This window comes from Hippocampus bargibanti, linkage group LG01 (assembly GCF_051943395.1).
Source record: "Hippocampus bargibanti isolate YZ-2025 linkage group LG01, ASM5194339v1, whole genome shotgun sequence".
In the NCBI taxonomy this organism is placed as follows: domain Eukaryota; kingdom Metazoa; phylum Chordata; class Actinopteri; order Syngnathiformes; family Syngnathidae; genus Hippocampus; species Hippocampus bargibanti.
In genome coordinates this window covers 22,295,929-22,323,367 of record NC_142734.1, presented here as the reverse complement: position 1 = coordinate 22,323,367, position 27,439 = coordinate 22,295,929, and the positions used below count along the sequence as shown (strand labels likewise).

General features: G+C 43.0%; 2 protein-coding genes and 1 long non-coding RNA gene across 3 annotated transcripts in view; 2 read left to right on the top strand and 1 right to left on the bottom strand.

Moving 5' to 3' along the window:
• The window catches only part of hm13 (histocompatibility (minor) 13), a 67,790-nt gene extending 58,913 nt beyond the window's left edge, over window positions 1-8,877 (top strand). Inside the window, exons 9-10 of the mRNA XM_089003879.1 lie at window positions 8,610-8,712; window positions 8,788-8,877. Of these exons, the coding sequence (XP_088860005.1) occupies window positions 8,610-8,712; window positions 8,788-8,877 (193 nt within the window). The remainder of the gene's footprint in view (window positions 1-8,609; window positions 8,713-8,787) is intronic.
• Window positions 347-21,132, bottom strand: LOC148903508 (uncharacterized). The gene is made up of 3 exons (XR_016115933.1): window positions 13,065-21,132; window positions 2,021-3,944; window positions 347-645 (listed from the first exon to the last, which is right to left on the bottom strand). It is a non-coding gene; the product is annotated as an uncharacterized LOC148903508 (long non-coding RNA).
• Window positions 8,813-27,439, top strand: part of mrgbp (MRG/MORF4L binding protein) — a 36,608-nt gene continuing 17,981 nt past the window's right edge. The window contains exon 1 of the mRNA XM_089003949.1: window positions 8,813-8,873. The gene's annotated coding sequence lies outside the window, so the exon portion shown is untranslated. The remainder of the gene's footprint in view (window positions 8,874-27,439) is intronic.

Sequence of the window (27,439 nt, the reverse complement as noted above, 5' to 3'; positions counted from 1 at the left end):
TCTACGCAGCGCTCATTTTGCAATGTAACTCAATGAGTGACAGGTTCCAGCCGATAATGCCGTACAGTTCATGTACGCTATACAGCCAATCGGAGCAGAACGGCGTGAATGTGCCCTGCCCATACGCTCCGTGATACTGGGGTGTGGCCACAGCGTACACGTCTGATGTTGCTCACAGTGGTCCGCAGAGTGCTCAGGGAGCTTGTGTGTCTGCTCAGACACATGAACAATTTGAGGGAACATTGCTTACAATACATGGTAGTTTATTTTGTGCCACGGTAGTTTATTTATTGGTAGTTTGTTTTTGTGGCAAAAAGGACTTGGAATGTAAACATCGTCTTGCCTTATATGGTAGTTTATTTTGCACCCAAAAGGCCTTACTATACATCAGGGGTTGGGAACCTTTTTGACTGAGAGACATAAACGCAAACTATTTTGACATTTATTTTTGCGGGAGCCCTATAATATATTTTGAAGAATTAAAATACGAGTAGATGTTTGTACAATAATCCTTTATTCTTTTAATAATGTTGTGATTTAGAGGCAGTGGTTAAGTGTTCAGGAAGCGGACTTCGGTCCCACAGGCCCCACGATCAAATCCTCCAACTATCATCTTCAAGCACTGCTCCTCATGCACTGGCTCACCTGTGATGATGAGTTAAATGCAGAGAATGAATTTCCCGAAGGAACTCTCAAGAGATTAATAATGTTCGAAAATTAACAAAAATAAAATAACGTGAACATTAATGTGACCTCTAGTGCTACATGGATTTGTTAATTTCTTTGTAGTCTGGTTGGTACTTGGTGAGTTTGAGCTTTATGCAAGCGTTGAGGCTTTCATCCGTTAAACGAGATCGCAAGTTCGTCTTGATGTTTTTAAGATGTGAGAATGACTGCTCACATGCATAGGTGGATCCAAACATGGTCAATACAGCAATACTCACACACTGCATTGTGTGATATGTGACAGGAATTGAGTTCCAAGTTTTTAGAATCAGCTCGTCTTCGGGTTGAAGTTTATTCATTTATGTCCACTTGTGCTTGCTCGTCAAATCTGCTTTCTGTCGTGCCAGTCTTTCCAAATCTTGGTTCAGTGTCTTGAACTTATTCACCCACAGGCCTTGAAGTCAGCAACTTCTGTTTCAAAATCTCTGCCGGAGACACCAGGGATGTAACTCAAGTCAACTGTGTTGAGTGAACACTCGTTTGGATGGGTGATTAACTTAAAAAGTTGAGTGTGCTCACGAAACTCTCCAAAGTGTGCTTTGAATGACTGCAGGAGCCTGGATGTGAAGACAGCCAGCTGCTGGAGATCCAAGTGTAGAGCGGGCTCATTTGCAGTGCATGCATCTTTAAATTGTCTTACTTTTTCAAAATGCAGCAAACGACCCGTTTCAATATCCATGATAAAGAGCTCTCTAGCTTGTTTTCAAAAGCAAGCAATGCTTGTTGAAGGTATAACACTGTATTTCCAATGCCCTGCATTTTCACATTAAGCTGTTTTAGATGTTCAATGGTATCAACCAGATAGTAAAACTTAAGGACTCAGTAAGGACCCACTCAGTTTCTGCTAGCTCAGGATGCTCGACGCCTTTCATTCCAAGGAAAGTCCGGATTTTGTCCAGGCAAGCCACAAAACGGCTAAGCACCTTCCCTCTCGACAACCAATGCACATTGCTGTGCAAAAACAGACTGTGATAATTATTCCCAACTTCTTCCAGCAGTGCTTTAAACTGCCGATCATTTAAAGCTCGGGCAACAATAAAATTGACCACACGAATGACCAATGACATCACGTCGCTAAGCTGCCCGTCACACATTTGAGCACAAAGTGCCTCCTGGTGTAGAATACAACGGAAATTTAGGATGTCTCTTTTTTCATGTTCGCGAAGAAACGCCACAAATCCTTTGTTTTTGGCCACCATACACAGAGCACCATCGGTACACACTAAAATAAATTTATCCATGGGGAGATTTTTTTCTTGGGCGAACGCCATCGAAGACTTGAATAAATCCTCACCTCTTGTGGGCCCCTTTATTGTCAAAACAGCAAGACATTCTTGGCGCAGTGTTTCACCTGCAGCATATCTTGCAATCACGCTGAACTGTGACAAATGGCTTACGTCGGTCGACTCATCCAAAGCCAGAGAGAAAAACGGCGCTGCATTTATGTCCTTCACTTGCGTTTCCTCGATGTGGTTTGCCATCATGATGGTACAATCATTAACAGTTTTTTTGCCGACAGAGGCATGTCTTGTATCCGTTTGATAATCTTATCTTTGTTCGTAAAAGCATCAAAAAGTTCCTTGGCTACATCCAGCATTAAAGTTTTTGCGTACTCGCCGTCTGTGAATGGTTTTCCGTTCCTCACTATTGCTAACGATCCAGCAATGCTAGCAGAGTTATAGTCACCTTGGCGCGTCCAAATGCGGAGTTGCTGTTGGCTGGCTTGCACCCTGCTCAGTCACTCTTGGCAAGCTTTCTTTCTGCTGTCTCCCGCTGGGTATTTTGATGCGAAGCTAGCATGGTGTGTGTCGAAGTGTCGCTTTACATTCGACCGGTTCATCAATGCAATTTTGTCATTGCAAAGTAGACACACCGCAGAACCCGCTCTTTCAATAGAGGCAAATTCTTCTGTCCATTCCTCTTTGAATCTTCTGTTTTTCTTTTCGCCATTGTCTGCGTCGGTGGGGTTAGTTTACCACTTCGCAGACTGATTAAGAAGTGGGCAGTTACCAGTTTACCGAGCAATGATCACATGAAAACAACGGACAGTAGCTTCGTTGATTTAAATAAAACATTTATCAGAATCAGAATCATCTTTATTGCCAAGTATGTAGAACACACAAGGAATTTGTTTCCGGTAGAACACGCTGCACTAGTATCGTCGTCAAAAAACTGCTAAGTGGCACTATACAGTTCCATTTTGGCTACTGTTGAAAGAGTTCAAAGAGTTAATGGCTTGGGGGAAAAAGCTGTTTAAATGTCTGCTGGATTTGGTGCGCATGGATCGGTCGCGCCTGCCTGAGGGGAGTAGCTGGAAAAGGTGGTGGGCAGGGTGCGGAGGGTCCAGTAGGATTTTCCGCACCCTAGTTTGGATTCTTGCAGTGTACAAGTCCTCGAGAGTGGGTAGGGCGGTGCCAATGTTTTTTTCCACCGTCCTAACTGTCCATTGAAGTCGGATTTTGTCCATTTTTGTGGCGGCCCCGAACCAAACGGTGATGGAAGAACACAGGATGGATTCAATGACAGCCGTGCAGAAATGTTGCAGCACCTCCTGTGGCAGGCCATGCTTCTTTAGCAGAGCAATGGAGAGAGGACGCATCCCTGCGGGGCTCCAGTGCTCTTGGTTCGTGTTGTGGATGATATATTTCCCAGTCTGACCTGTTGTGTCCGTCCTGTCAGGAAGCTCAGGGTCCACTGGCAGATCGTGGGGGACACACCAAGCTGGAGAAGTTTGGGGATGAGGAGTTCTGGGATGATGGTATTGAACGCAGAGCTGTAGTCCACAAACAAGATCCTTGCGTAGGTTCCTGTGTGTCAAGGTGGTCGAGGATGTGGTGCAGTCCGATGTTGACTGCATCCTCCACAGACCTGTTTGCCCGGTAGGCAAACTGAAGAGGATCTAGCAGAGGTCCGGTGATGTTCTTTAGGTGGTTCAGCACGAGGCGTTCAAAGGACTTCATGACCACAGACGTCAGAGCAACCGGTCTATAGTCGTTCAATCCCGAGGGTGCTGGTTTCTTTGGAACTGGGACGATAGTAGACTGTTTGAAGCAGGATGGGACTTCACACTGCTCCAGGGATCTGTTGAAGATTTGTGTGAAGACCGGAGCCAGCTGGTCAGCGCAGACTCTCAGGCAGGAGGGGGACACTCCGTCAGGTCCTGCAGCTTTCTTGATCTTCTGCTGCTTGAAGAGCCGTCTAACGTCCAGTTCGTGGATCTGTAGGGCAGAGGGCGGAGATACGGTAGTTTCTGGTAATGGTGGGCAGACCAGGGAAATGGGGGTGTCCTTTTCAAATCGGCAAAAATATGTCAAGCTACGGCAGCGTGGATTTCGAACGCCGCTCCCATCGATCCACCTCGCTAGTCTAGGCTCACTACCAAACAAGATGGACGAACTTCTGCTTCTCACAAAGACCAATAAAACGTTTGTCCGCTCTGCTGCGCTGTGCTTCACTGAGACCTGGCTCAGTGACCGCCACCCGGATTCCGCGCTGCACCTACCCGGATTCCGTCTCCTTCGGGCCGACCGTGACACGGAGCAATCGGGGAAATCCAAAGGCGGTGGACTATGCTTCGACATCAACGAAGAATGGTGCACCGATGTCACTGACAAGTTTTTTTGTGGGTGGGAAGCTCCTGGCACCAAAACCACCAAAACTTTTTGTCAATAAACCTTGGCTTCAGTCCTATCTTACGCTTATTTTATGATTGATTAGCGAGCCATATGTCGTCATCAAAAGAGCCATACGTTCCCGACCCCTGCTATACATGGTAGTTTATTTCGCACCAAAAAACACTTTAATATGCATACAGTGATACCTCAGCTTACAAACTTAATTGGTTCCCAGAAAGTGTGTGTAAGGCGAAATGTTTGTCTTTCAAACATTTATTTCCCATAAGAAACCATTAGACTGAGAATAATTCGTTCCCAGGTACCCATAAAACATAATTTTCTACTAAATAAACCTAAAAACTACACAAAATATACCTTATTTTATGTATAATAAATGTGCTATTGTATTGTAATGAAACAAATAAACTGGACTATATAATAAAGTCATTTTATTTACCTTTGAGATGGTCATTGATGGCTTGATGGAATGGAGTGGTAGGAGGAGGCAGGTAGGGAAGGAGTTACTGTTTGGAAGGTGCTCGTTGATGACTTGATGGATTATATTCTCATGAATTTAATATTCGTAAGGCGAAAAGTGTGTAATCCAAACATTAATTTCCCATAAAAAACCATTACAATGAGAATAATCTGTTCTCGGGTCCCCATAAAACATCATTTTCTACTAAATAAACCTTTAAACTACACAACATATATCTTATTTGATGCATAATAATTGTGATATGGTATTGTAATGAAAGAAATAAACTGGACTGTATAATAAAGTTGTTTTATTTACCTTTGTGATGGTAGTTGTCAATGAATGACAAAGTTCCAGGTTGGCTCTTAATGTTATCCAAGTGAAGTTGCCGTACTTTATTGGTGATAATATCCTCACTCACACTGTACCTGCTAGCTGCACTGCTTTTCGTTAATCCAAATCAACAAAAGTTTTTCCTTTGTGTCCTCTTCAGCTGAACACTAGCCTGTGGTGTGGTCTTTTTCGGTCCCAAAAAAGCAAAAGTACTCCACTCAATATCAAACCACGTCTGCACTCAAAGAAATAGGGGGGGGGGGGGGCAAAACTAGTCCGCCAGCCACGTGGAGCTGTGTGGTTTGGTTCGTCCACCGAAAACTAGTTCGTCTGCCAAGACTATATTCTCATGAATTTCAAGTCAAAGTTAAAGTCAGCTTTATTGTCAAATATGCTAATATGCTTGACATACAGCACAGATGAAATTAATGTCCTCTCGGACCCAGCATGCAAGGCACTAATAGTTGGCTAACGTGGCTAAAAAAGACATACAATTGACAAGACTATACATCTGTGTAAGCTCTCAGTCGTACAGGAGTGGTCCATCGATGAGAAGGTTTCTTCAGCCGTCATCTGTACAAAAGTGAAGGTTTCGGACGTTTCGTCTCCTATCCAAGAGGCTTCGTCAGCGAACTAAAGTCTGACTGGTCGTATCGGCCCCATTTATATATCCCCAATGTCCAGACATGGTGGCCCCGGACACCGCTATGATAGGTCCCTACTCTCAGGTTGGGGGGGCAGAGGACCCCCTCCCTGTGGCCCCACTGATTGTTCCTACATTCCCGATGATCTTCTCAGCTCTCCTCACGAGGCGCTGCAGAGTCTTACGGCAGGACACGGTGCAGGCTCCGTACCACACGGTGATACAGCTGGTCAGGATGCTCTCGATGGTACCGTGGTAGAAGGAGGTCGTGATGGGGGTCGGGGCTCCAACTCTTTTTAGTTTTTCGGAGGAAGTATAGGTGCTGGTGGGATTTCTTGGCCAGTGATGACGTGTTGTAGCTCCAGGACAGGTCTTCGGATATGTACACTCCCAGGAACTTGGTGCTGCTCACTCTCTCCACTGCAGCACCGTCAATGGTTAGTGGAGCATGCTGGGGGCGCACTCTCCTAAAGTCCACAACAATCTCCTTCGTCTTCTCCACATTCAGACGGAGATTGTTGTCCTTGCACCACGTGGCAAGGCGGCTGACCTCGTCCCTGTAGGCTGACTCCTCATCGTTGTTGATGAGGCCCACCACAGTTGCGTCATCCCCAAACTTTATGAAGAGGGTGGAGCTGGGTGATGATGGTGAACAGTCATGTGTGAGCAGAGTGAAGAGGAGGGGGCTCAGCACACACCCCTGGGGGGCCCCTGTGTTCAGCGTGATGGTGCTGGAGGTGTTGTTTTCAACTCTGACTGCCTGTGGTCTCCCCGTCAGGAAGTCCAACAGCCAGTTGCACAGGGGGGTGCTGATGCCCAGTTTGCTCAGTTTGTCGGTGAGCTGTTGGGGGATGATGGTGTTGAATGCTGAGCTGAAGTCGATGAACAGCATTCTGACGTAAGAGTCTCTGGTCTCCAGGTGGGTGAGCGCTGTGTGGAGAGCAGTGGAGATGGCATCATCAGTCGAGCGGTTGGGCCGATATGCAAACTGGAAAGGGGGAGGGCAGCCTTGATGTGGCTCATAACTAGCCGCTCGAAACACTTCATGAGGATGGGAGTGAATGCGACCGGGCGGTAGTCATTGTGGCAGGTGGAGGACGACTTCTTAGGGACCGTGATGATGGTGGTGGCTTTGAGGCACGTGGGCACAACAGCCTGGCTCAGAGAGGTGTTGAAGATGTCTGTGACGACATCTGTGAGCTCATCCGCGCAGTCTCTCAGTACACGGCCAGGAATGCCGTCAGGACCCGGGGCTTTGCGTGTGTTGGTCCCTCTGAGGGATCGCCTCACACTGTCTTGGGACAGTGTCAGCACCTGGTCGCCGGGAGGTGGTGGGGTCTTCTGTGTTAGAGTGCTGTTGTCTGCCTCGAAGCGGGCGAAGAAGTCATTCAGTTGGTTCAGCAGAGTGGTGGAGTTCTCGCAGATCTGTGGATAGGGCTTGTAGTCTGTGATGGTCTGTATCCCACGCCACAGGTTTCTGGTGTCTCTGCTGTCTCGGAAGTGGTTGCCTCCTGGAGTGCTGTCTCTTGGCCATCCTGATGCCACGTGACAGGTTGGCCCTGGCTGTCCTCAGGCCCAGCTCATCGCCAGCTTTGTAGGCAGCGTTCCTAGCCCTAAGGAGCCTGTGGACTTCACCTGTCAGCCATGGCTTCTGGTTGGCCCGGATGGTGACAGATCTGGTGACAGTCACGTCATCCATGCACTTCCTCATGTAGGAGGTAACAGAGTCTGTGTACTCTTGGAGGTCGGTGGTGTTGTTGTAGGTGGCCGCTTGTCTGAACATGTTCCAGTCAGTGTTGGAGAAGCAGTCTAATGTTCGTAAGGCCAAACGTTCGTGAGCCGAGGTATCACTGTAGCTTCTTTATCCTCCTCATTTTCTTGTTGTATTCGTCCTTCTTTCTACGCCTTTCTTTCACTGATTGTTTTGCCACTTATTTGACTTGTATTTGTTTCTCGATTTACACTTGCTGTTGTGCCTATCCTTGTTCTACTACTACTGTTCTACTTTTTTTCGGGTTCTTTGCTTCTGTTATCTTTACGTCATCGGCACGTTCTGACTGTAACGTGTAGTTCATCTTGTCTGTCCTTTGCTTTCTAATTATGTGTTTTTTATTTGCTTCCATTTCTCCCAGCTGGTTCCTTTTCTCCAATTTTTTGTCACTCTGGTCCTTCCACTTATTCTTTTTTTGTTTGATTCTACTTGTTCTCTCGAACATTTCACAATCATATAGCCACTCTCGAGGACTTGCGCAATGCAAGAATCCAAACAAGGGTGCCGGAAAATCCGACTGGACCCTACGCACCCTGCCCACCACCTTTTCCAGCATTCCCCTCAGGCACGCGCTACCGATCCATGCGCACCAAATCCAGCAGACATTGAAACAGCTTCTTCCCCCGTCGCCATGAACTCTCTAAACAGTAACCCAAATAGAACTCGATAGCGCCTCCATTTTTTTATGATGATACTAGTGCAGCGTGTTCTACCGGATACAAATTCCTTGTGTGTCCCACATACTTGGCAAGAAAGATGATTCTGATTCTGATCTTTATTGTCCAAGTATGTAGAACACACAGGGACTTTCTCTCCGATAGAACACGCTGCACTCGTATCATCATAAGAAGAATGGAGGCACGAAACAGTTGTATTTGGGTTACTGTTTAGAGAATTAATGGCGACAGGGGAAGAGGCCGTTGAAATGTCTGCTAGATTTTGATCGGTAACGCCTGCCTAAGGGGACTTAGGACGGTGCAGTCAGATTTTTTTTCTAGGCTTATTTCTCTTCCTATTTGACTTCATTTTGTTCTTTTTCCACAGCCTGAAGAAGAACAGCAGGACATATTTCTACTCCAGCTTCCTGGCTTACATCTTGGGACTGGGCCTCACCATCTTCGTCATGCACACTTTTAAACACGCTCAGGTGAGCCATTGACGATTCCTCAAGTCCAAACCAAGCCTTTAGACTGGCTAACGTGCATTTGTAACCCCGGTTCAGCCCGCTCTTCTTTATCTGGTGCCGGCCTGCGTGGGCTTCCCCGTTGTGGTGGCACTCTTCAAAGGAGAACTGAGCGAGATGTTCAGGTAAGCAACCGCGGCAAGTTGGTCACGCCATCCCAGCCAATCGTCTTATTGGACGCTCATCACGCCGCCTTCCTCTTGTTGCTCAATAATAATAATAATAATAATAATAATAATAATAATAATAAAAATAATAATAAAAATAAATAACAATAATAATAATAAAAACAATAATAGTAACAATAATAAATAATAATAAATAACAATAATAATAATAATATAATAATAATAAATACATAATAATAAATACATAATAATAAATAATCCATTTCATTTCTAAGCACCTTTCAAAGCTCTCAGGGTCACTTTACAGTCAGAGGATAAGTTTTTTATGTGGGTGCACAGCGGCAGCCACACGCGCCAGCGTTCACTCAATTGAATTGAATAACTCAAATAGATAGAAAGCTAGCTAGCAGAAAGCTAGCTAGCTAGCTAATAGCTAGTTAACAGATAGCTAGCTAGATGGCTACTTAATAGATAGCTAGATAGCTAATTGCTAGCGCGCTAGATAAACTCAACTCAGTTTTGTAAATGTATGGAAACACAAGAGGTCAATTCATGACTAAAATTGTCTCCCTCTTAGTCTCCCACAATAATAAGAATTCATAGACAAAATATAAATAGCATCAGTCCGTAATTCAGACAGCAGAGAAGGCTTTGCAGGCAAAATACATAATTCAAATCTAAATCAGGGACAGTGGTCACTAGACTGGACAGGTAATTTGTTGTTGTTCTCGCTTATATTAATTCATCTTAAATGTCACAGTTGTGCATCGACCACCTGACGCGTGTTGCCATCTAAGGTGATTTTTTTAAAGTCGGAAGATTTATAAAAACCCAAGGGAAACAATGACAGTCAAATGGAGCCGACATTACTCCCACATCAAAAACGGTGCTGGCATATGCCAGTTTGCCAGGTGTCCGCTAACTTTACAAGTTAGCGGACACCAGGGCAGACAACTCTGAAAAGTTGCCTGCCTGGCCATAAAATTGCCCGCCCCATTTTTCACAACTTGAAATGCAAAAACAAAACATTGTTGCAAAGTATTATGGATTTTTTTATTAACGATGTACAGTGATATCTCGGTTTACGAACCCCTTGGATTCCAAACTTTTCGGTTTACGAACGTTACATTTATGAAAATTTTACCTTGGCATACCAACTATTTTTCGGGATACACACGGAGCTGCCACAATGAGTGATGTGTCCTACACGAAAGAGCCGGTTCTCCTAACAAGAAAATGGTGGCCGACTGTTTTGTCCTCTATTCCCCGCCCCCAGTTTTTGGTTAAAGCCACGTGATTGGTCAAGAACGCAGCAGTGAGGGAGTGGGGGTTAAAGACTGAGTGAGGCCGTTGTCCCAAAACCAAAATGGCGTCTTCGGTTAAAGTGATTGGTCAAGAACGCAGCAGTGAGGGGGGGGGGGGGGGGGGGGGGGGTTAATCATTAGAGACAGGCAGACGACATAGAGAAAACACACACACACACACACACGCACACAAAAGGGAGCTTGAACCAAAAAAACAAAAGTGAAATGGTGAGAAAATGTAGAGAAAACTGAAATAACCCGCGCAAGCCATCTGTACACTTGATGCAAAGAACTATCAACCCAGGTAAACGGAACACAATTGATGAGGAAAAAGGTAAAATTATCGCAGAGAAAGCATCTCCAAGGGATCACTCCTCACGATGGTGAAAGAAGCCTACATTCTTCATCAAGCCATCAACGACCATCAGAAAGGTCAATAAAACCACTTTATTATACAATACAGTTTATGTCTTTAATTATAATACCACAGCACATTTATTATACATAAAATAAGTTATATTTTGTGTAGTTTTAGTTAGTTTAGTTTAGTTTAGTTTAGTTTTAGTTGTGTAGGCATAGAAAATTAAAAACTGGGAACTTAGTTTTTGGGATACACACTTTTCGCCTTACACACTGTGTCTGGGAACCAATTAAGTTCGTAATCCAAGATATCACTGTACCTACCCAAAATGCTCCGGAAGCACAAATTGGGCTTCTGATTGCCTGCCGTGCCGAGTATGCAAATTTCCAAACGAACCGAAATTCTGAAATTTACAAACTGAACGAAGATTTCTAAATCGGAATAATTTATTCTGATTTTGAAATCTTCATTCAAACGTTTGCTTTATTAAATAAAACAAACGTTTGATTTGAAAAAAAATCTGTTGTTTTTCTTCTTTTTTTTTCTTTAAGAAGTTGTCGGCCACCCGGCCGGAGACATTTTGTAAGTTGTATGCGTCCGGGCAGACACTATATCAGACACTGCATATGCTGAAAAGGTCCAACAGCTCATCAGAATCTCCTTCTTGATGAACGTCATGGACAAAAAGTGTTTAAAAACAATCCATATCTGTTCCACATGACGCACAACAACACAAAGTGACAAAAGAAAACACCAAAACAATGGTCGGATGTTTGGTAAAAGGGTGTGAAACTTTCTGAAATGCGTTCCCGCGTGTGCTTGTGTGACAGACACTTAAAGGACAACCGACGCTCTGTACAAGTTGTGTCCATAATTTGTAAAATCACTTCAAATGACTTCTACTGAGCGTATTTTACAAAGATTCCACCGCATATAGCTATATTTTACGTTTTAAGACTCGCGCTGATTATTCAGAAAGTCTTGTTTTTGAGTTGATGACGATCTCCTACGTGACATCACGGAGGGACGCCCGTGACCGAGAAAGCGACACAATGCATTGTGGGTACTTTGTTTGGTCTGAAAACTTTGTGTTGATCCGTGTTGATGGTGAAATTAGAAGGAAAACTACATTAATAACGCGATGGTGAATCGTTGTGTGTCGCAACCAATTACGGTCACACACATGAAGAATGTGTAAGTTTACACAAATTCCCAGTGGATAAATCAGCCATTTCCAACGGAGCTTGTGCGCCATCTTGTGCATTTTATGGGTGCGACATTGGAGTCCAGACGGCTCAAATTAATACGGAAGGTCTTCTTTAATCGACTGCAAACATTTATGCTTTTCTCTTCAGAACTATTTGAATCATATTCATAACTGGATGAGTAACAAGAAAGCATCTTCTCCGAATCTGAACTCTCTGAAGCTATTGTTTTGATTATGGAGCAAGGCAGTGTGTGACCAATAGTGATGTCACGAACAAGGGTGCAGGACTTTCTGAATCTGCCCAGTTTTCGAGCTCATTTCGTGGCAGTTCTGGGACACTTTAAAGGACAACCAACGTCACTTTTTTGTTTTTTAACTGACACCAGAAAAACATTTTATAGCATCTAAAATACCCAAAACATGCAGTATGATATTTTAGTCAAATGCAAAACACCAATAAAAATGACTTAAAGTGTCCAAAATCTGCAAAAAAATTGAGCTGCGAATTGGGCATTTTCAAGTCCCGCCCCCCTTTCATGACGTCACGCCAAGACGTCTTGCATTGCTTGTGAATCAAAACAATGGCTTCAGATTCGGAGAATATGCTTTCTTGTTACACATCCAGTTATGAATATGATTCAAATAGTCCTGATGAGCAAAGCATACAATGTTTGCAATCGATTAAATAATTTATTTGGGCCATTTTGAGGCAAACGGGCGGGGGGAATGTCTCACCCAACAAGAGGCGGAAAAATGGCGACCAGCTCCGGTGAGGAATGAATCAACTTGTTTCCACAGGCTGATACTATCTTTCCATGGAGTTTGCCTCCCTGTGCTGGCGGCTTTTGGGTGTAAGACATGGTTTAAAAAAACAGTACAGCAAAATACATTGACGTGATGGAAAGACGCTACAAGACATCTTTTTTTTACGGTGAGGAGGCGGTCCTTTTCTGACGTCACGTACGGACTCGTCACCAACTCAAAAACAAGACTTCCTGAATGTTCAGCGCGAGTCTTAAAACGTAAAATATAGCTATATGCAGTGGAATTTTATTAAAATACACCCAGTAGAATTCATTTGAAGCCATTTTACAAATTATGGACACAACTTGTCCGGAGACGTCGGTTGTCCTTTAAGTCATTTTTATTGGTGTTTTGCATTTGACTAAAAATATCAGCCTGCGTGTTTTGCGTATTTTAGATGCTATAAAACGTTTTTCTGATATCAGTTGGTAAATAAATGGTAAATAATTTACATAATTTAATTTAAAACTGATTTTTTTTCATACAGACAGGCGTTGTAGGTGTTCAAATACCTGACATGTTTCGGCGTGTACTTCCGCCTTCCTCAGAGTTTCCTACAGCACACTGTCTGTAAGAAAATAAGCCGTTTTAAATTAGATATGAAGTCGACAGGATGAACTTAATACAACTAATTTACATAATTTATATTTTATTTATTATCTGAGTCCGAACTGTTTTAGTTTCAAAAATGATGAAAATACACAATGGATTCACGTTCATTATTATATTTAAAAGAAAGAAAAAAACAGTTTCCATGCCTGTCGTATCATTTTATTTTGTTGTATTTATCCGTCGGTCCGTGAAAATATTGTCTGACATTAAACCGGTCCGTGGCGCAAAAAAAGGTTGGGGACCACTGCTTTAAAGGACAAGCGACACCTCTGGACAAGTTAAGTCCATAATTTGTAAAATGACTTCAAATGATTTCTACTGAGCTCATTTGATAAAGATTCCAGCGTATATAGCTATATTTTACATTTTAAAACTTGCGCTTAATATTCATGAAGTCTTGTTCTCGAGTTGATGTCGATGCCCGAAATGACATCACATTCGGTCCGCCCCTGACTGAGAAAGCGACACACAATACTTTGTTTGGTCTGAAAACACTGTATGAAGTAAAACGACATAAATAACATGATGGTGAATCGTCGGTTAGCAGCCAATTGCGGTAACATGCATCAAGAAGGTGTAAGTTTACATAAATTCCCAGCGGACAAAGCAGCCATTTCCAACGGACCAGAGCAGTCGAGCACCAGTGGAGGCGAATGAGTAAGCTAACCAGAGTTAGTGATTGGGCGCTTGGATAGCGGACGTTTGATGCATGTTTGCTCATTTAGTCACACCACATGATAACTGTTAGCTCACCTGGTGAAAGAGCAATCGCCATATTAGTGGAGCAAACCGATCGGAGAAACATCCACTTTCCACCGTGTCATTTGTTACTCTGGAGCGCTGTTGGAGCTTTCTCTCTTGTCTCAACACTTGATGTTTGTGTGCCGGATTCATTTGTGTGTGTGCGTAAAACCCACCCTTCTGTCTTCTACCACGGATTTTAACCAATCACGGGTGGCTTTACAGCTCTGATAAGCGGCTTCATATATTGGACGAAACGCCACTTGTGCGCCATCTTGTGCATTTTCTGGGCTCCTACATCGGAGTCCAGATCTTCACCGGTCGTCCTTTAAAGAGACAGGCAGACGACAGACAGTGAGAAAATGGATAGAAAACAGTGACATTTGGACTCGTATCAACTTTATCGATAGTTCAAAGGCAGAGTGTAGACTGCAAGGTTAAAATATCCTATCAATCAGGCTCCACAAATAACCCGCACAAGCCATCTGTACACTTGATGCAAAAAGCCATCAACCCAGCTAAACAGAACACAATTGATGAGGAACTAGGTCAAATTATCGCTGAGAAAGCACCTACAAGGGATCATTCCTCAAGATGGTGAAAGAAGAAGGCTACGTTCCTTATCAAGTGTTTAATGCTGATGAAACCGGACACTCAATTCCATCAATGACCATCACAAAGGTCAAGGAGTCCAAGATGGCGCCTTAGTAGGCAGCCGTCAGCAAGTGCTCTCATGAGCCTTGCTTTTTTTGTTGTTGTTGTGTTTGTCTTGTTTTCTCTTTTCTTTTGTCACCTTGTCTATTTGTGCGTCGTGTGGAACGGATATGGATTGTTTTCCAGCATTTTTGGCCACGACATTCAATCATCAGTCATTCATCAAGAAAAGGAGTCTGTGCTGAGCGGTTGCGCCTTTTCGGCAGCATGAATATGCCAGTACTGTTTTTGAATGGGAGGAATTTCTGTGCCATTTGACTGTCATCGTTGGACAGCTCTGGGGCCATTTTGCTTTTTTGCGCCTGTAATGGGCAGCATCTTCGAAGCTCCGCTTTGTTCAATGGAAAGGTCAGTGCTGTTGAACAGTCTGCGGCTGGTTGATTGCATGGCTTGAGGAGCCCGCAATAATAAGAAAGGAGCGTCAACGCAGAGCGCCGATGCGGATGTGGAACTATCGCAGCTTAGAATTGAAGCGGATTTATGTAGGACAGGAGATGTGAGACAATCTCTTTTCGTCAATGGATGATACAGCTGCATGTTTGCTTTCGACATTTAGCTTGTAGTCGACGTGCACATTCCACCATCATGTCCCTGATCCACTGGTGAAAAGATGTTTTGATCCTCTCTTTCATCTCGAACTGCTTCATGTAACAAAGAGGGTACAGAAAGTGCTTAAGAAGGAACACTATGTCTGTGTTGTCATATTGTCTTTGTGTGTCATATTATGTTGTTTAGCTTTTTTTTTGTTCTTTTGACTTCAAGATGGCGCCGCGAGAGTGGCTGCCTTTCCAACAGCTCATGTGTTTTGTCTTTCTACTTTCATTCCTTTCACCACTTTACTGCTGTTAAATGTAAATTTCTCCACTGCGAGAGTAATAAAGGCAAAACCAATCCAATCCAATAAAACCACTTTATTAGACAGTACAGACTATTTCTTTAATTATAATACCATAGCACATTTATTATACATATAAGGTCTTTTTGTGTAGTTTTAAGGCTTAGAAAATTTGAAGTAGAAAATGATGTTTTATGGGGACCTGGGAACGGATTATTCTCATTATAATGGGTAAATTAATTTTTGGGATACACACTTTTCATCTTACACACTAAGTCTGGGAACCAATTAAGTTTGTAAGCCAAGGTATCACTGTATATGGATGATGCAGCGATTTGGATGGTGATCAAACATCGCCAGCGATATTGATGGCATGACTCGAGATCCGAAGGAGATGAAAATGGTCGGCATGGCACGGCGGTTGTTCGCTGCGACCGCCTGGTTTTTCTTTCAGTCTGTCTCGTCCTTCCTCCTCTTGTCTTCACCCGACTTCTTGACCCTTTGTCAACCGTCTGTCTCCCTTGGGCCACTTAGCTACGAGTCATCCGAGGGTGTCCTTCCAGCCTCCCCCAGACTCACTTCCTTTCCGAGCATCGGCGGCTTGCCCGCCAGCCTCTTGGCCTCCATGAACGCCGCCTCCCACCAGCGGCCCTTACAGGCTGCTGCGATGTAGACGGACTTTTGGTGTTTTGCCATCGGACGGGTACCGCTAACGTCTACCTTCCATTCGGAGCCCCGTCGTGACATCCCCTCTAACATATGTAAAAATGTGTCCGCTCCAGTGCCAGGGTTTTTGTCATTGTCACTCCAATTGCAGGACCCACAGAGGATTGAGTTTTACAACGACATCAACATTCAATGCAGCGTAAGAAACCGTAGACTATCTTCTCTCATCAGGAAAAAAAAGAGTTACAGTGGTACCTCGGTTTTTGAACGACTCACAGTTCGAACAAATCGGAGTCCGAACAAAATATTCGAGATATTCTTGCTTCGTAGTTCGAACAACAATCGGAGTTTGAACGCGGGTACGACACGTGAGTGCGTACAGAGGGTGGGATGCTGAGCGGCGTACGTGTGTATCGCTCTGTTCGTGACCAACTGTTGTCGCTAGCGGACGTGCTGCGTTTTGCGCTCGCGTTTAATACAGGTGTATGAAGAGTTTTAGCCACGGAGAAAATTACATGCAAACAGGGTCGGATATATCGATAGTCCCGGTTATGTCGATATTTTTTCGGACTCCCTTGAATATCGATATAACGAGACTTTACTGTATTGCAAAATGCCAAATGCCAAAATAATGAGGAAGCTAACCAGAGTTAGTGATTGGGCGCTTGGACAGCGGAAGTTTGATGCATGTTTATTCATTTAGTTACACCGCATGCTAACTGTGAGCTCACCTGGTGAAAGAGAGCAATCGCCACATTAGTGGAGCAAAGCGATCAGAGAAACATCCACTTTCCACCGTGTCATTTGTCACTCTGGAGCACTGTCGGAGCTTTCTCTCTTGTCTCAACTTGTCTTGGGTGTGTGTGTGTGCGTGTGTGTGTGTTCGCGTGTGTGAGAGAGAGAGAGAGAAACCCACCCTTCTGTCTTCTACCACGGATTTTATGTTTAATGTGCTATTGGATTGTAATTCAAGAAATAAACTGAATGACCTGTATAATAAAGTCGTTTTATTGACCTTTGTGATGGTCGTTGATGTTGTTGCCTCTTGATGATATCCGAATAAAGTTGCCGTGCTTTCTCCGCGATAATACCCTCACTCACAATGTCCCCTCTGCTAGCTGCTTTTTGTTCTTCCAAATCACAAAGGTTTTTCAACATCTTCTCTTGCCTGAGACCATTGCTTAGAGCAGGGGTGGGCAAACTTTTTGACTCGCGGGCCGCATTGGGTTCTAAAATTTGACAGAGGGGCCGGGCCAGGAGCATTTGGAGGGAGTGTTTGGGCCGGAAATACTCCGAACAAGTTATGTCCATAATTTATAAAATCACTTCAAATGACTTCGACTGAGCGTATTTTACAAAGATTCCACAGCATATAGCTATAGTTTACGGTTTAAGACTTGCGCTGAATATTCATGAAGTCTTATTTTCGAGTTGATGACGATCCCCATGTGATGTCACGTTTGGACCGCCCCTGACCGAGAAAGCGACATACAATGCATTTTGGGTACTTTGTTTGGTCTGAAAACTTCGTGTTGATCCGTGTTGATCCGTGTTGATGGTGAAATTAGAAGGAAAACACATAAATAACGCCATGGTGAATCGTTGTGTGTTGCACCAAGACAACTATTTGATATTCGCTGACACAAATTCCCAGCTGAAAAATCAGCCCATTTCCAACGGAGCTTGGGCGCAATCTTCTGCTTTTTCTGGGTGCTACATTTCTGTCCTTGACGGCTCGAATTGATCTGGGAGGACTCCTAGAATCAATTGCAAACATTTATGCTTTCCTCTTCAGAAGAACAAGAACAAGCAAACATCTTCTCCGAATCTGAAGCCATTGTTTTGATTCTCGAGCAAGGCAAGACGTCTTGGCGTGACGTCACGAACAAGGGGGTGGGACCTTCTGAAACTGGCCATTTCCGGATTCATTTTGAAGTCATTTTTATTGGTGTTTTTCATTTAACTAAAAATATCAGCCTGCCTGTTTTGGGTATTTTAGATGCTATAAAACGTTTTTCTGATGTCAGTGGGAAACAAAAAAATGGTGCCGGTTGTCCTTTAAATGTAGTGTGTACAAACCTCATAGCACAGTAAGACCCCAATTTATTAACTGTCTTTCAAATGTGAAAGATATCCCTGATCAGGTAAATTTGTCTCAAGGAATATGGCGTTTACATACTATTTCGCAGATACTTGGAGGAGGAAATGGAAATAGATTAAAATAACATATGCACTGTGATTTATCAAGATTGCGTCTGTTTTTAATAGGTTTTCATTGGAGGGGCAAAGTTAAAGAAATCAACATTGATTGAAAAATGGAATCACTTTCAACATTCAAAACATATTATTACACAACGAAATATTCAAGCTCAATAATACCTACTTGTGTTAAATTCCGCCAAATCATAGATGGTTTGTCCTGACCGCGCGCTCAACAAACTCCTCACTGACGCTCTCGCCTTCACGCGCTAACAAAACACGTGTACCGTCGCCGAGCACACAAACATAGACTACCTGCAGTTGAAATTTGCATACTCGTCTCGGCAGCCAATCAGAAGCCTGCTTCTTTTTTCCGGACTTTCGCAAGCGTTACAAAGTCGTGCAATTGCATGTCATTTTCCAAAATAGATGCACAGAACCTAAGACTAGAAGAAAGATTCAAAAGAAGCTAACAACATATGTGACGCTACAAAACATAAATTTACATTAAACCGTGACTGTAAAGTGTACGTGAGACTTAAGAAAGGGGCTTAGTGGCTCGTAGGAATCAATGCAAACATTGCATTGTGCACCACAATGACAATCGACTACTGTAGCAAAATTTACAGCTATGCGCATTTGCCGTAAATTAAGCAAGGTAGCATTTGTAGTTGGTGCATTCTTGATTTAAAAAAAAAACTTTATACTTTGTGACAATGTTTTTTTAATGGGATTGGTTTCATTTTGCTTCAAGTTGTGAAAAATGGGGCAGGCAACTTTTCAGTTATCTGCCCTGTTGTTCGCTAGCTTTTTGTCATGAGTTTTAGACACTGTACTATAATTTGGGCAAGTTCGGCGGGCCGGATTGAAAAGCCTAACGGGCCGTATGTGGCCCGCGGGCCGTAGTTTGCCCATGTCTGGCTTAGAGGAACGGTCTCGGGCAATAGAAGAGATTGACAAACTTCTGTTAATTTGGATGAACAAAAAGCAGCTATCAAGGGACAGTATGAGTGATGGTATTATCGCCGAGAAAGCATGGCAACTTCACTTGGCAACCGGTAAGTTCGTCATCCATTGACAACGACCATCACAAAGGTCAATAAAACAACTTTATTGTATAGTACAATTTATTTATTTCATTACAATACAATCACATTATGCGTAAAATAATGTATATTATGTGTAGTTTTCAGGGTTTTGTGTAGGTTTAAGGCTTATTTAAGAGAAAATTATCTTTTATGGGGATCTGGGAACACGTTATTCAAATTTTAATGGTTTCTTATGTGAAATTAATGTTCGGGAAGACAAACTTTTGGCCTTACACACTTTCTGGGAACTAATTAAGTTTGTAAGCTGAGGTATCATGATGTCATCTGGTTTTATTAAACATTATGATAAGACCAGATGAAGTCATGAACATTTATCAGTGTTTGCTTCTGAGTGAGGCAAAGAGGTGCGTGTTGGTGACATAAGGCAAATCTCACTTTACACTCGGATGGTGTAGCTGCCATTAGCCACCAGCTTGCTCCTGGGAATGGATTAATGTCATTTTAATAGTTTCTTATAGGAAATAAATGTTTGGAAGCTGAACTTTTCGACTTATACACACTGTCTGGGAACCAATTTAGTTTTTAAGCTCTGGTATCACTATGCAATGCAATACATGCATTGTGTTTTTTTTAGCGCTTTAATAAGAATACATTTCATTTCATAAGCGCCTTTCAAAACTCAAGGTCACTTTACAGTCACAGGATACATTTTTCTGTGGGTGAGCAGCGGCACCCACACGCGCCAGCGTTCACTCAACCCGGAAGTAACTGCAATCGATAGAAAGCAAGCCAGCTAGCTAATAGCCTATAGATAATAGCCAGTCAGTTAGATAGCTATCCATTGATCCAGAAAGCTAATAGCTAGCTAGCTATATTGCCATCCAGACAGACAGACAACAGATAGCTAATAGATAATAAATAAAAAATAGCTAGCTAGCTAGGCGTTCAGCGTTCACTCAACCCGGAATAACGCAAATAAATTGAAAGCTAGCTATCTAATATATTAGACCGACAGGTATTTGAACACCGACAATACACTGTCTGTAAGTAAGGAATCTGCTTAACATTAATTATCTAATAGATAGCTTGCTAGATAGCCATCCAGACAGATAGATAGAAGATATCAATAGCTAGCTAGGCGTTCAGGGTGCAGCCAAAGCTGTAACAAAGCGCTAAGATGGAAAAAGGGAAATACTGCCCCCTTGTGAAAGGGGAAAAACATTGCCAGAGGTCTGACCTGCGCTTTATCGGCACCCCCATTAAGAAAAACCAAAACCTGAACAAATCAGTGAATGGGGCTCTTCAATTCCCGAATAAATTGGGATGGCAGTGTCACGTCAGGGCCCACACCTCCTCCCATCGCCCCCCCAATCCTGTTTGACGACGCGGAGGGATCCCACGACACGAGGCGCTACCATCTTCCTGTCCGTCGTCCTCATGATGATCGTCATCTATTCGCTATCTGGCTACCTAGCTAGCTATCTATTTGCTATCTAACTAGCTGGCTGGCTACCTAGATAGCTATCTATTTGCTATCTATTCGCTATCTAACTAGCTAGCTATCGATCTATTAGTTACCTATCAGCTAACTGGCTAGCTTTCTGTCTATTTGTTTTACTTCCGGGTTGAGTGAACGCTAGCGCGTGTGGCTGCTGCTACTCACCCACAGAAAAACACATCTTGTGACTGTATAGTGACCTTGAGAGTTTTGTAAGGCACTTATAAATTAAATGTATTATTATTATTATTATTATTATCATCTGTTCTCCAGGTACGAGGAGTCCATTGGGGATGAGGGGCTAGCTAAAGATGACTCTTCAAAACCGCTGAAGAAAGACCAATGACCCACTAGCCCCGCTAACACCCACATTCAGCCAATCTCCCCCCCCCCCCCCCCCCCCCCCCCCCCCCCCCCCCCCCCCCCCCCCCGGGCGCACCCGCATTCTGCCAATACTTCAACACAAGAGGCTGATGGGTGGCGACCACGTACGACATGTTTTTTTGTTCCATTTGACTTGGACATTTCTGTTTTGAGCCTAAAAGATCTTCCGTCTTAATTCTTCGGAACTTGTCCTGTCGACAACAACATAATAATAATAATCCATTCGATTTCTAAGTGCCTTTCAAAAACTCTCAAGGTCACTTTACAGTCACAGAATAAAATTGTTCTGTGGCTGAGCAGCGGCAGCCACGTGCGCCAGTGTTCACTCAACCCCGAAGTAACTCAAATAGATAGAAAGCTAGCTAGCTAATGGATAGAAAATAAATAGCTCGTAGATAGCTAGACAGCCAGTCAGCTCTAAAGCTGATAGCTAGCTAGCTTGCTATTGGACAGCAAATAAATAGCTAATAGATAGCCAACAGCTTACAGCCAGTCAGCTAGACAGCTAATAGCTACCTAGCTAGCTAATGGATAGCAAATAAAGAGCTAATAGCCAGATAGCTAACAGCTAGACAGCTTACAGCCAGTCAGCTAGACAGCTAATAGCTACCTAGCTATCCAAGGGATAGCAAATAAATAACTACTAATTAGCCAGATAGCCAACAACAGCTAGACAGCTTATAGCTACCTAGCATGCCAATGGATAGCAAATAAATAGCTAATAGTTAGCCAGATAGCCAGCTTCCATGGTCAGCTTTTGAAAAAATCAGTTCTTTTTTTAAAAGGTTGCTACTGATTTCCTCTCATATAAATCAAATGCTTTCTTTTAACACGTCTGTTAATCAATAAAACATTGACAGATAAATCAATAACTAATCATGACAGTGAGAACACTTTTCCACCTTGAATTATTTTATTCTGGTCACGATGAGTGAAGAACCATAGGGCTTGTGTAAGTAAGCCTGTCGTGGAAAGACAGCCCAAATATATTCCATATTGCAGCAAAATATTAGTTCGTTGACGAAGCCTCTTAGATGAGAAGCGAAACGTCCGACACCTTACAGTACAGAGAGCTGGCTATCTGTTAGCTATCTATCACCTAGCTTGCTTTCTATTAGCTAGCTGGCTGGTTAGCTAGCCATTTATTGGCTAGCTAGCTAGCTGGCTATCTAATAGCTATCTAATAGCTATCTATAAGCTAGCTATGTTTCTATCTATTTGAGTTCCGGGTTGAGTGAACACTGGTGCATGTGGCCGCCGCTGCTCACACACAGAAAAACTGATCCAGTGACGGTAACGTGGCCTTGAGAGTTTTGAAAGGCACTTACAAATTAAATGTATTATTAACACTGTCATCGATTCCATCTGACGATTGTTATAAATATCCAAATATTGCTTTCAGAGGGCTGTCGTAGCCTTTTGGGTGAAGCCTAATCATCTGCGCACCCGATATCCAAATACGAAAGGCACACAGTTTGGATTTTCTTGAGCCTTTTTGTTTTTAGGTGTAACGGGATAAGATAAAGGGGACTTCTGAGAAGGTATTTCAAAATTAAACCGCAATTCTAATCAGTGTTTTTTGTTGCTTCTGTGCTTTGCGTTTTGAGATTTTTTATCGGCGCGTATATGGTGCTACATTTGCTCTCATGTGGATTTTGCGCCAGTTTTAAACTGTTCGTTCTCTGTTGTTGAGCCTTCATTTGCTCAAGTTTGGTATTGATGAGTTTCTATGTGGATGAGCAGCGGCAGCCACATGCGCCAGCGTTCACTCAACCCCGAATAACGCAAATCAATAGAAAGCTAGCTAGCCAATAGATAAATAAGAGGTAGCCAGCTAGCTAGATAGCAAGCGAGCTAGACAGATAATAGGTAGCCAGCTAGATAGCTATAAAATAAAACCAAATAAAATAATACATTTGATTTCTAAGCGCCTTTCAAAACTTTAAAGATCACTTCACAGTCCCAGGGTCAGTTTTTCTCTGGGTGTGCAACGGAAGCCACACCCGCCAGCGTTCACTCAACCCCAAAGTAACTCAAATAAAGAGATAGCTAGCTAGCCAATACTTGTAGATAGTGTTAGGTTAAAATATTACGAGCAAAATTAGCATTAACAGTTAATTTTAGAATTGGAAATACAGTAAAGTCTCATTATATCGATATTCTCGGGAGTCTGAAAAAATATCGATATAACCGGGACTATAGATATATCCGATCCTGCGCGCATGTAATTTTCTCCTTGCGTTCATGGAAATAGTATCGTAATAAGCGGTACTATCAATATAACCGATATCAATATAACAAGACTTCACTGTATCATGAACGGAATTAAATATTTACCTTATTGCGCAACATTGGAACCTAACGATTGGCATGCTCGTTGTGAGATAGATCACCAAAGAAGCCGGCAAATTACTCACAGATGATTTATTCCTAACAATTTGATCTAATGCAGAATTCTGGGTCTCAGCTCTTTGACACAGAAAATATCTGTGTTCCCTCAAAATCAGGAGTGAGAGAGGCAGGGGAGACGAGACATGAACCCATTTTTTAACGGGTACTACATGCATATTCAAATTTGGCTCAAACAAAGAAATCAACAGTTGATTGTATCCTTCTCCTTCACTGGTCTGTGATGACATCTTCCTCTTTGGCGGGGGAAGCGGATAGCTTAAGTTGCGTTCCCATCCAACAGTGTTGGCTTTTGTAGCATTCACCTCCTCCATACAGCCTTGGCCATGTTGTATTCCTTTGCTTCCCCTCTGTGATAAGAACCAGCTGGTCCCCTTGAACCTCCAGCACCTGCAAAAACGTAACTCCCAACGAACACTCAATGTCCGTTCACTCATTCATTCATTGAAAACAAAGCACAACTTTAATGTTCATCCAGCAATGTTTAAAATGGTTAACTAAATGTACTTATTTCTACTATCTGTGTACTATCTACCTAGCTATCTATTAGCCACTCAGATATAAAAAGGTAGCTCACTACCTAATAGATAGCTACCTCAGAATCAGAATCATCTTCATTGCCAAGTATGTAGAACACAAGGAATTTGTTTCCGGTAGAATATGCTGCACTAGTATCATCTGTCACGTCTGCTCAAGGAGTAGTGACAGGACTCAAGGGACGACGCAAGGTGGTTAAAGTCGGATCCAAAATACACGGTGGAGACAGTGATTCCAAAAAGCGTCTTTACTGAGACACATGTGGCAAAAAAAAAAACAGAAAATCAGGCACGGTAGAGAGCACTGACAAAACAGACCTGCGTGCGGCTGGGTGACGGGGAACTTCCTGATATACACCGCCAAGTAAGGGTGGCTTTTATAGCCAGAAGGCACAATTAAGGAAATGGGGAACAGGTGCGTGAGTCCGGAGAGCAGGGAGGGGAGGGGCGCGCTCCAGGAGCAGAGGAGGAAGAGACAGGAGGGGAGGGGCACGCTCCTGGCGTTGACGAGGATGTGACGTCATCACCCAAAAATTGCAAAGAAGCACTATACAGTTCTATTTGGGTTACTGTTTAAAAAGTGAATGGCTTGGGTGAAGAAACTATTTAAATGTCTGCTGGATTTGGTGCACATGGATCGATAGCGCCTGCCTGAGAGGAGTCGCTGGAAAAGGTGGTGGGCAGGGTGTGGATGCTCCACGCACCATTGTTTGGATTCTTGCATTGTGCAAGTCCTCGAGACTGGTATCTATTAGCCACACGTGCCGGTGTTCATTCAACCCGGAAGTCTACTCAAGACATAGAAGGGTAGCTCGCTGGCTAATAGATAGCTATCTATCTATTAGCCACACATGCCGGCTTTCATTCAACGCGGAAGTCACTCAGATATAGAAAGGTAGATTGCTAGCTAATGGCTAGCTAGCTGCCTATTAGCCACACGTGCCTGTGTTCATTCAACCCAGAAGTCACTCAGAGATAGAAAGGTAGCTCGCTAGCTAATGGCTGGCTAGCTAGCTATTAGCCACACATGCCTGTGTTCATTCAATCCAGAAGTCACTCAGAGATAGAAATTAGCTTGGGAGCTAATGGATAGCTAGCTAGCTATTAGCCACACGTGCCAGGGTTCACTCGACATGGAAGTAACTCAAATTGATAGAAAGCTAGCTAGCTATCTAATAGATAGTTAGCTCGATAGCTATATTTTTGCACAATCAAGCAAATTGTAATGGGCACAGGAAGGCTCCCACCAAAATTTAAGATGGCCTCCAGACATAGTCCAGCGTGTTCTAGCGGATACAAATTCCTCTGTATTCTACATGATCATCGTGATTTCAGCAAAAGCCACTCAAAAACTAGTGTCTTTATTTTCCAGGCAGAAACCAAACACAATGTAAATTGTTTGGATTAAAATGTATTAGCTAGCTAACTTTCTATCTATTTGAGTTACTACTGTGTTGAGTGAACGCTGGCACTATTTTTTTTAAGTCATTTATTTTTTTATGGTATTATTTATTTTTCTTTTAAGTCCCTTTGTTATCAATTTTGCTCAAATGCTAGCTAGCTATCTATTAGGTAACTAGCTGGCTGGATATCTAGCTAACCATCTATTAGCTGGCTGGCTATCTAGTGAGCTATCTAGCTAACTGTCTTTTAGCTATCTATAAGCTAGCTATGTTTCTATCTATTTGAGTGACTTCCGGGTAGAGTGAACGCTGGCGTGTGTGGCTGCCGCTGCTCACCCACAGAAAAACTTATCCTGTGACTGAAAAGTGACCTTGAGAGTTTTGAAAGGCGCATAGAAATTAAATGTATTATTATTATCAATAAAGAACATAGTGCAACAGTCTGAGGTGCTTTTCCGTGTTTTTTTAATAATTTTTATTTAAAAATTCCTTGGCTTTTTTAAAATCTCTGTTAATACTGTATGATTTTAAATAACCAGTTAGTTTGTTTTCTGTGACTTGTATTTAAAAATTTCAGATACAGTAGTCTCGTTATATCGATATTCTCGGGAGTTGGAAAAAATGTCGATATAACCGGACTATCGATATATCCGATCCTGCGCCGAACTGCATTAACAAAAGCCGCCAAAAGAGGGCAGCCAAGCGCCATATAAGAAACGGAGCTGGCCACGAGCTCCCATTTTGTGCCTCTTTTTTTGGGGGGGTGAGAGATGTTCCCCCAACGTTGCCTCAAAATGGCACATATAATTCTTTAATGATTGCAAACATGTATGCTTTCATCTTCAGAACTACAGTGTATTTGACTTATATTCATAACTGGATGTGTCTTGGCGTGAAGTCATTTTTCTTGGTGTTTTGCATTTGAATAAAAAGTGACATTGGTTGTCCTTTAATACACAGTATGGAATGTTAATAATTTTCAAAAGCATCACGCTTCAGCAGACAAAACAAGAAACAGTGTTGCAAATAACAATTGCATTCATATACAGTACAGTGGGCATGTACATAACACAACAGGGAAACTGCAACGCTTACATCTTACTGTATTATGTATACAATTTAAAAAAAACTCATCAATCTTCTTCTGCTTCCTATTTTTACCTTTTAACACAAACACTTCAATCTCGTCTGCTACACACGAGCTAACGTCTGAAAATGAAAATGGCTCTGCGGGGAGCTGGTCACGTAACAAACTCACGTGACCAAGTCGACCAATGGCGCGACCGATGGCGTGTCACGTAACCAAGACACGTGACCAAGTCGACCGATGGCGTGTCACATGACCAAGACAAGTGACCAAGTCGACCAATGGCGCGACCGATGTATCGATATAAACAGCAAAATGGCCGGCGGGGGATGAAAAGGAGCACCGCAATAACCGGATTATCGTAATAACCGGGTATCGTACTAAACGGTACTAATTATACATAAAAAGACCAGAAATGTGCAAGGGAAATGAAAATAGTATCGTAATAAGCAGTACTATCGATATAACCGATATCGATATAATGAGACTTTACTGTAGTTTAAAAAGTTATGGTCAGAAAAGTGCAATGAATGATGGGGACGTCTTAATAATACCGTTCAAGCGCCTTTCAAAACTCAAGGTCACTTTACAGTCACAGGATAAAGTTGTTCTGTGGGTGAGCAGCGGCAGCCACATGCACCAGCGTCCGTTCAACCCCAAAGTAACTTAAATGGATAGAAAGCTAGCTAGCTACCTACTGGATATCTATTACATAGCCAGATAGCCAACAGCTAGCCAGCTTAGAGCCACCCCC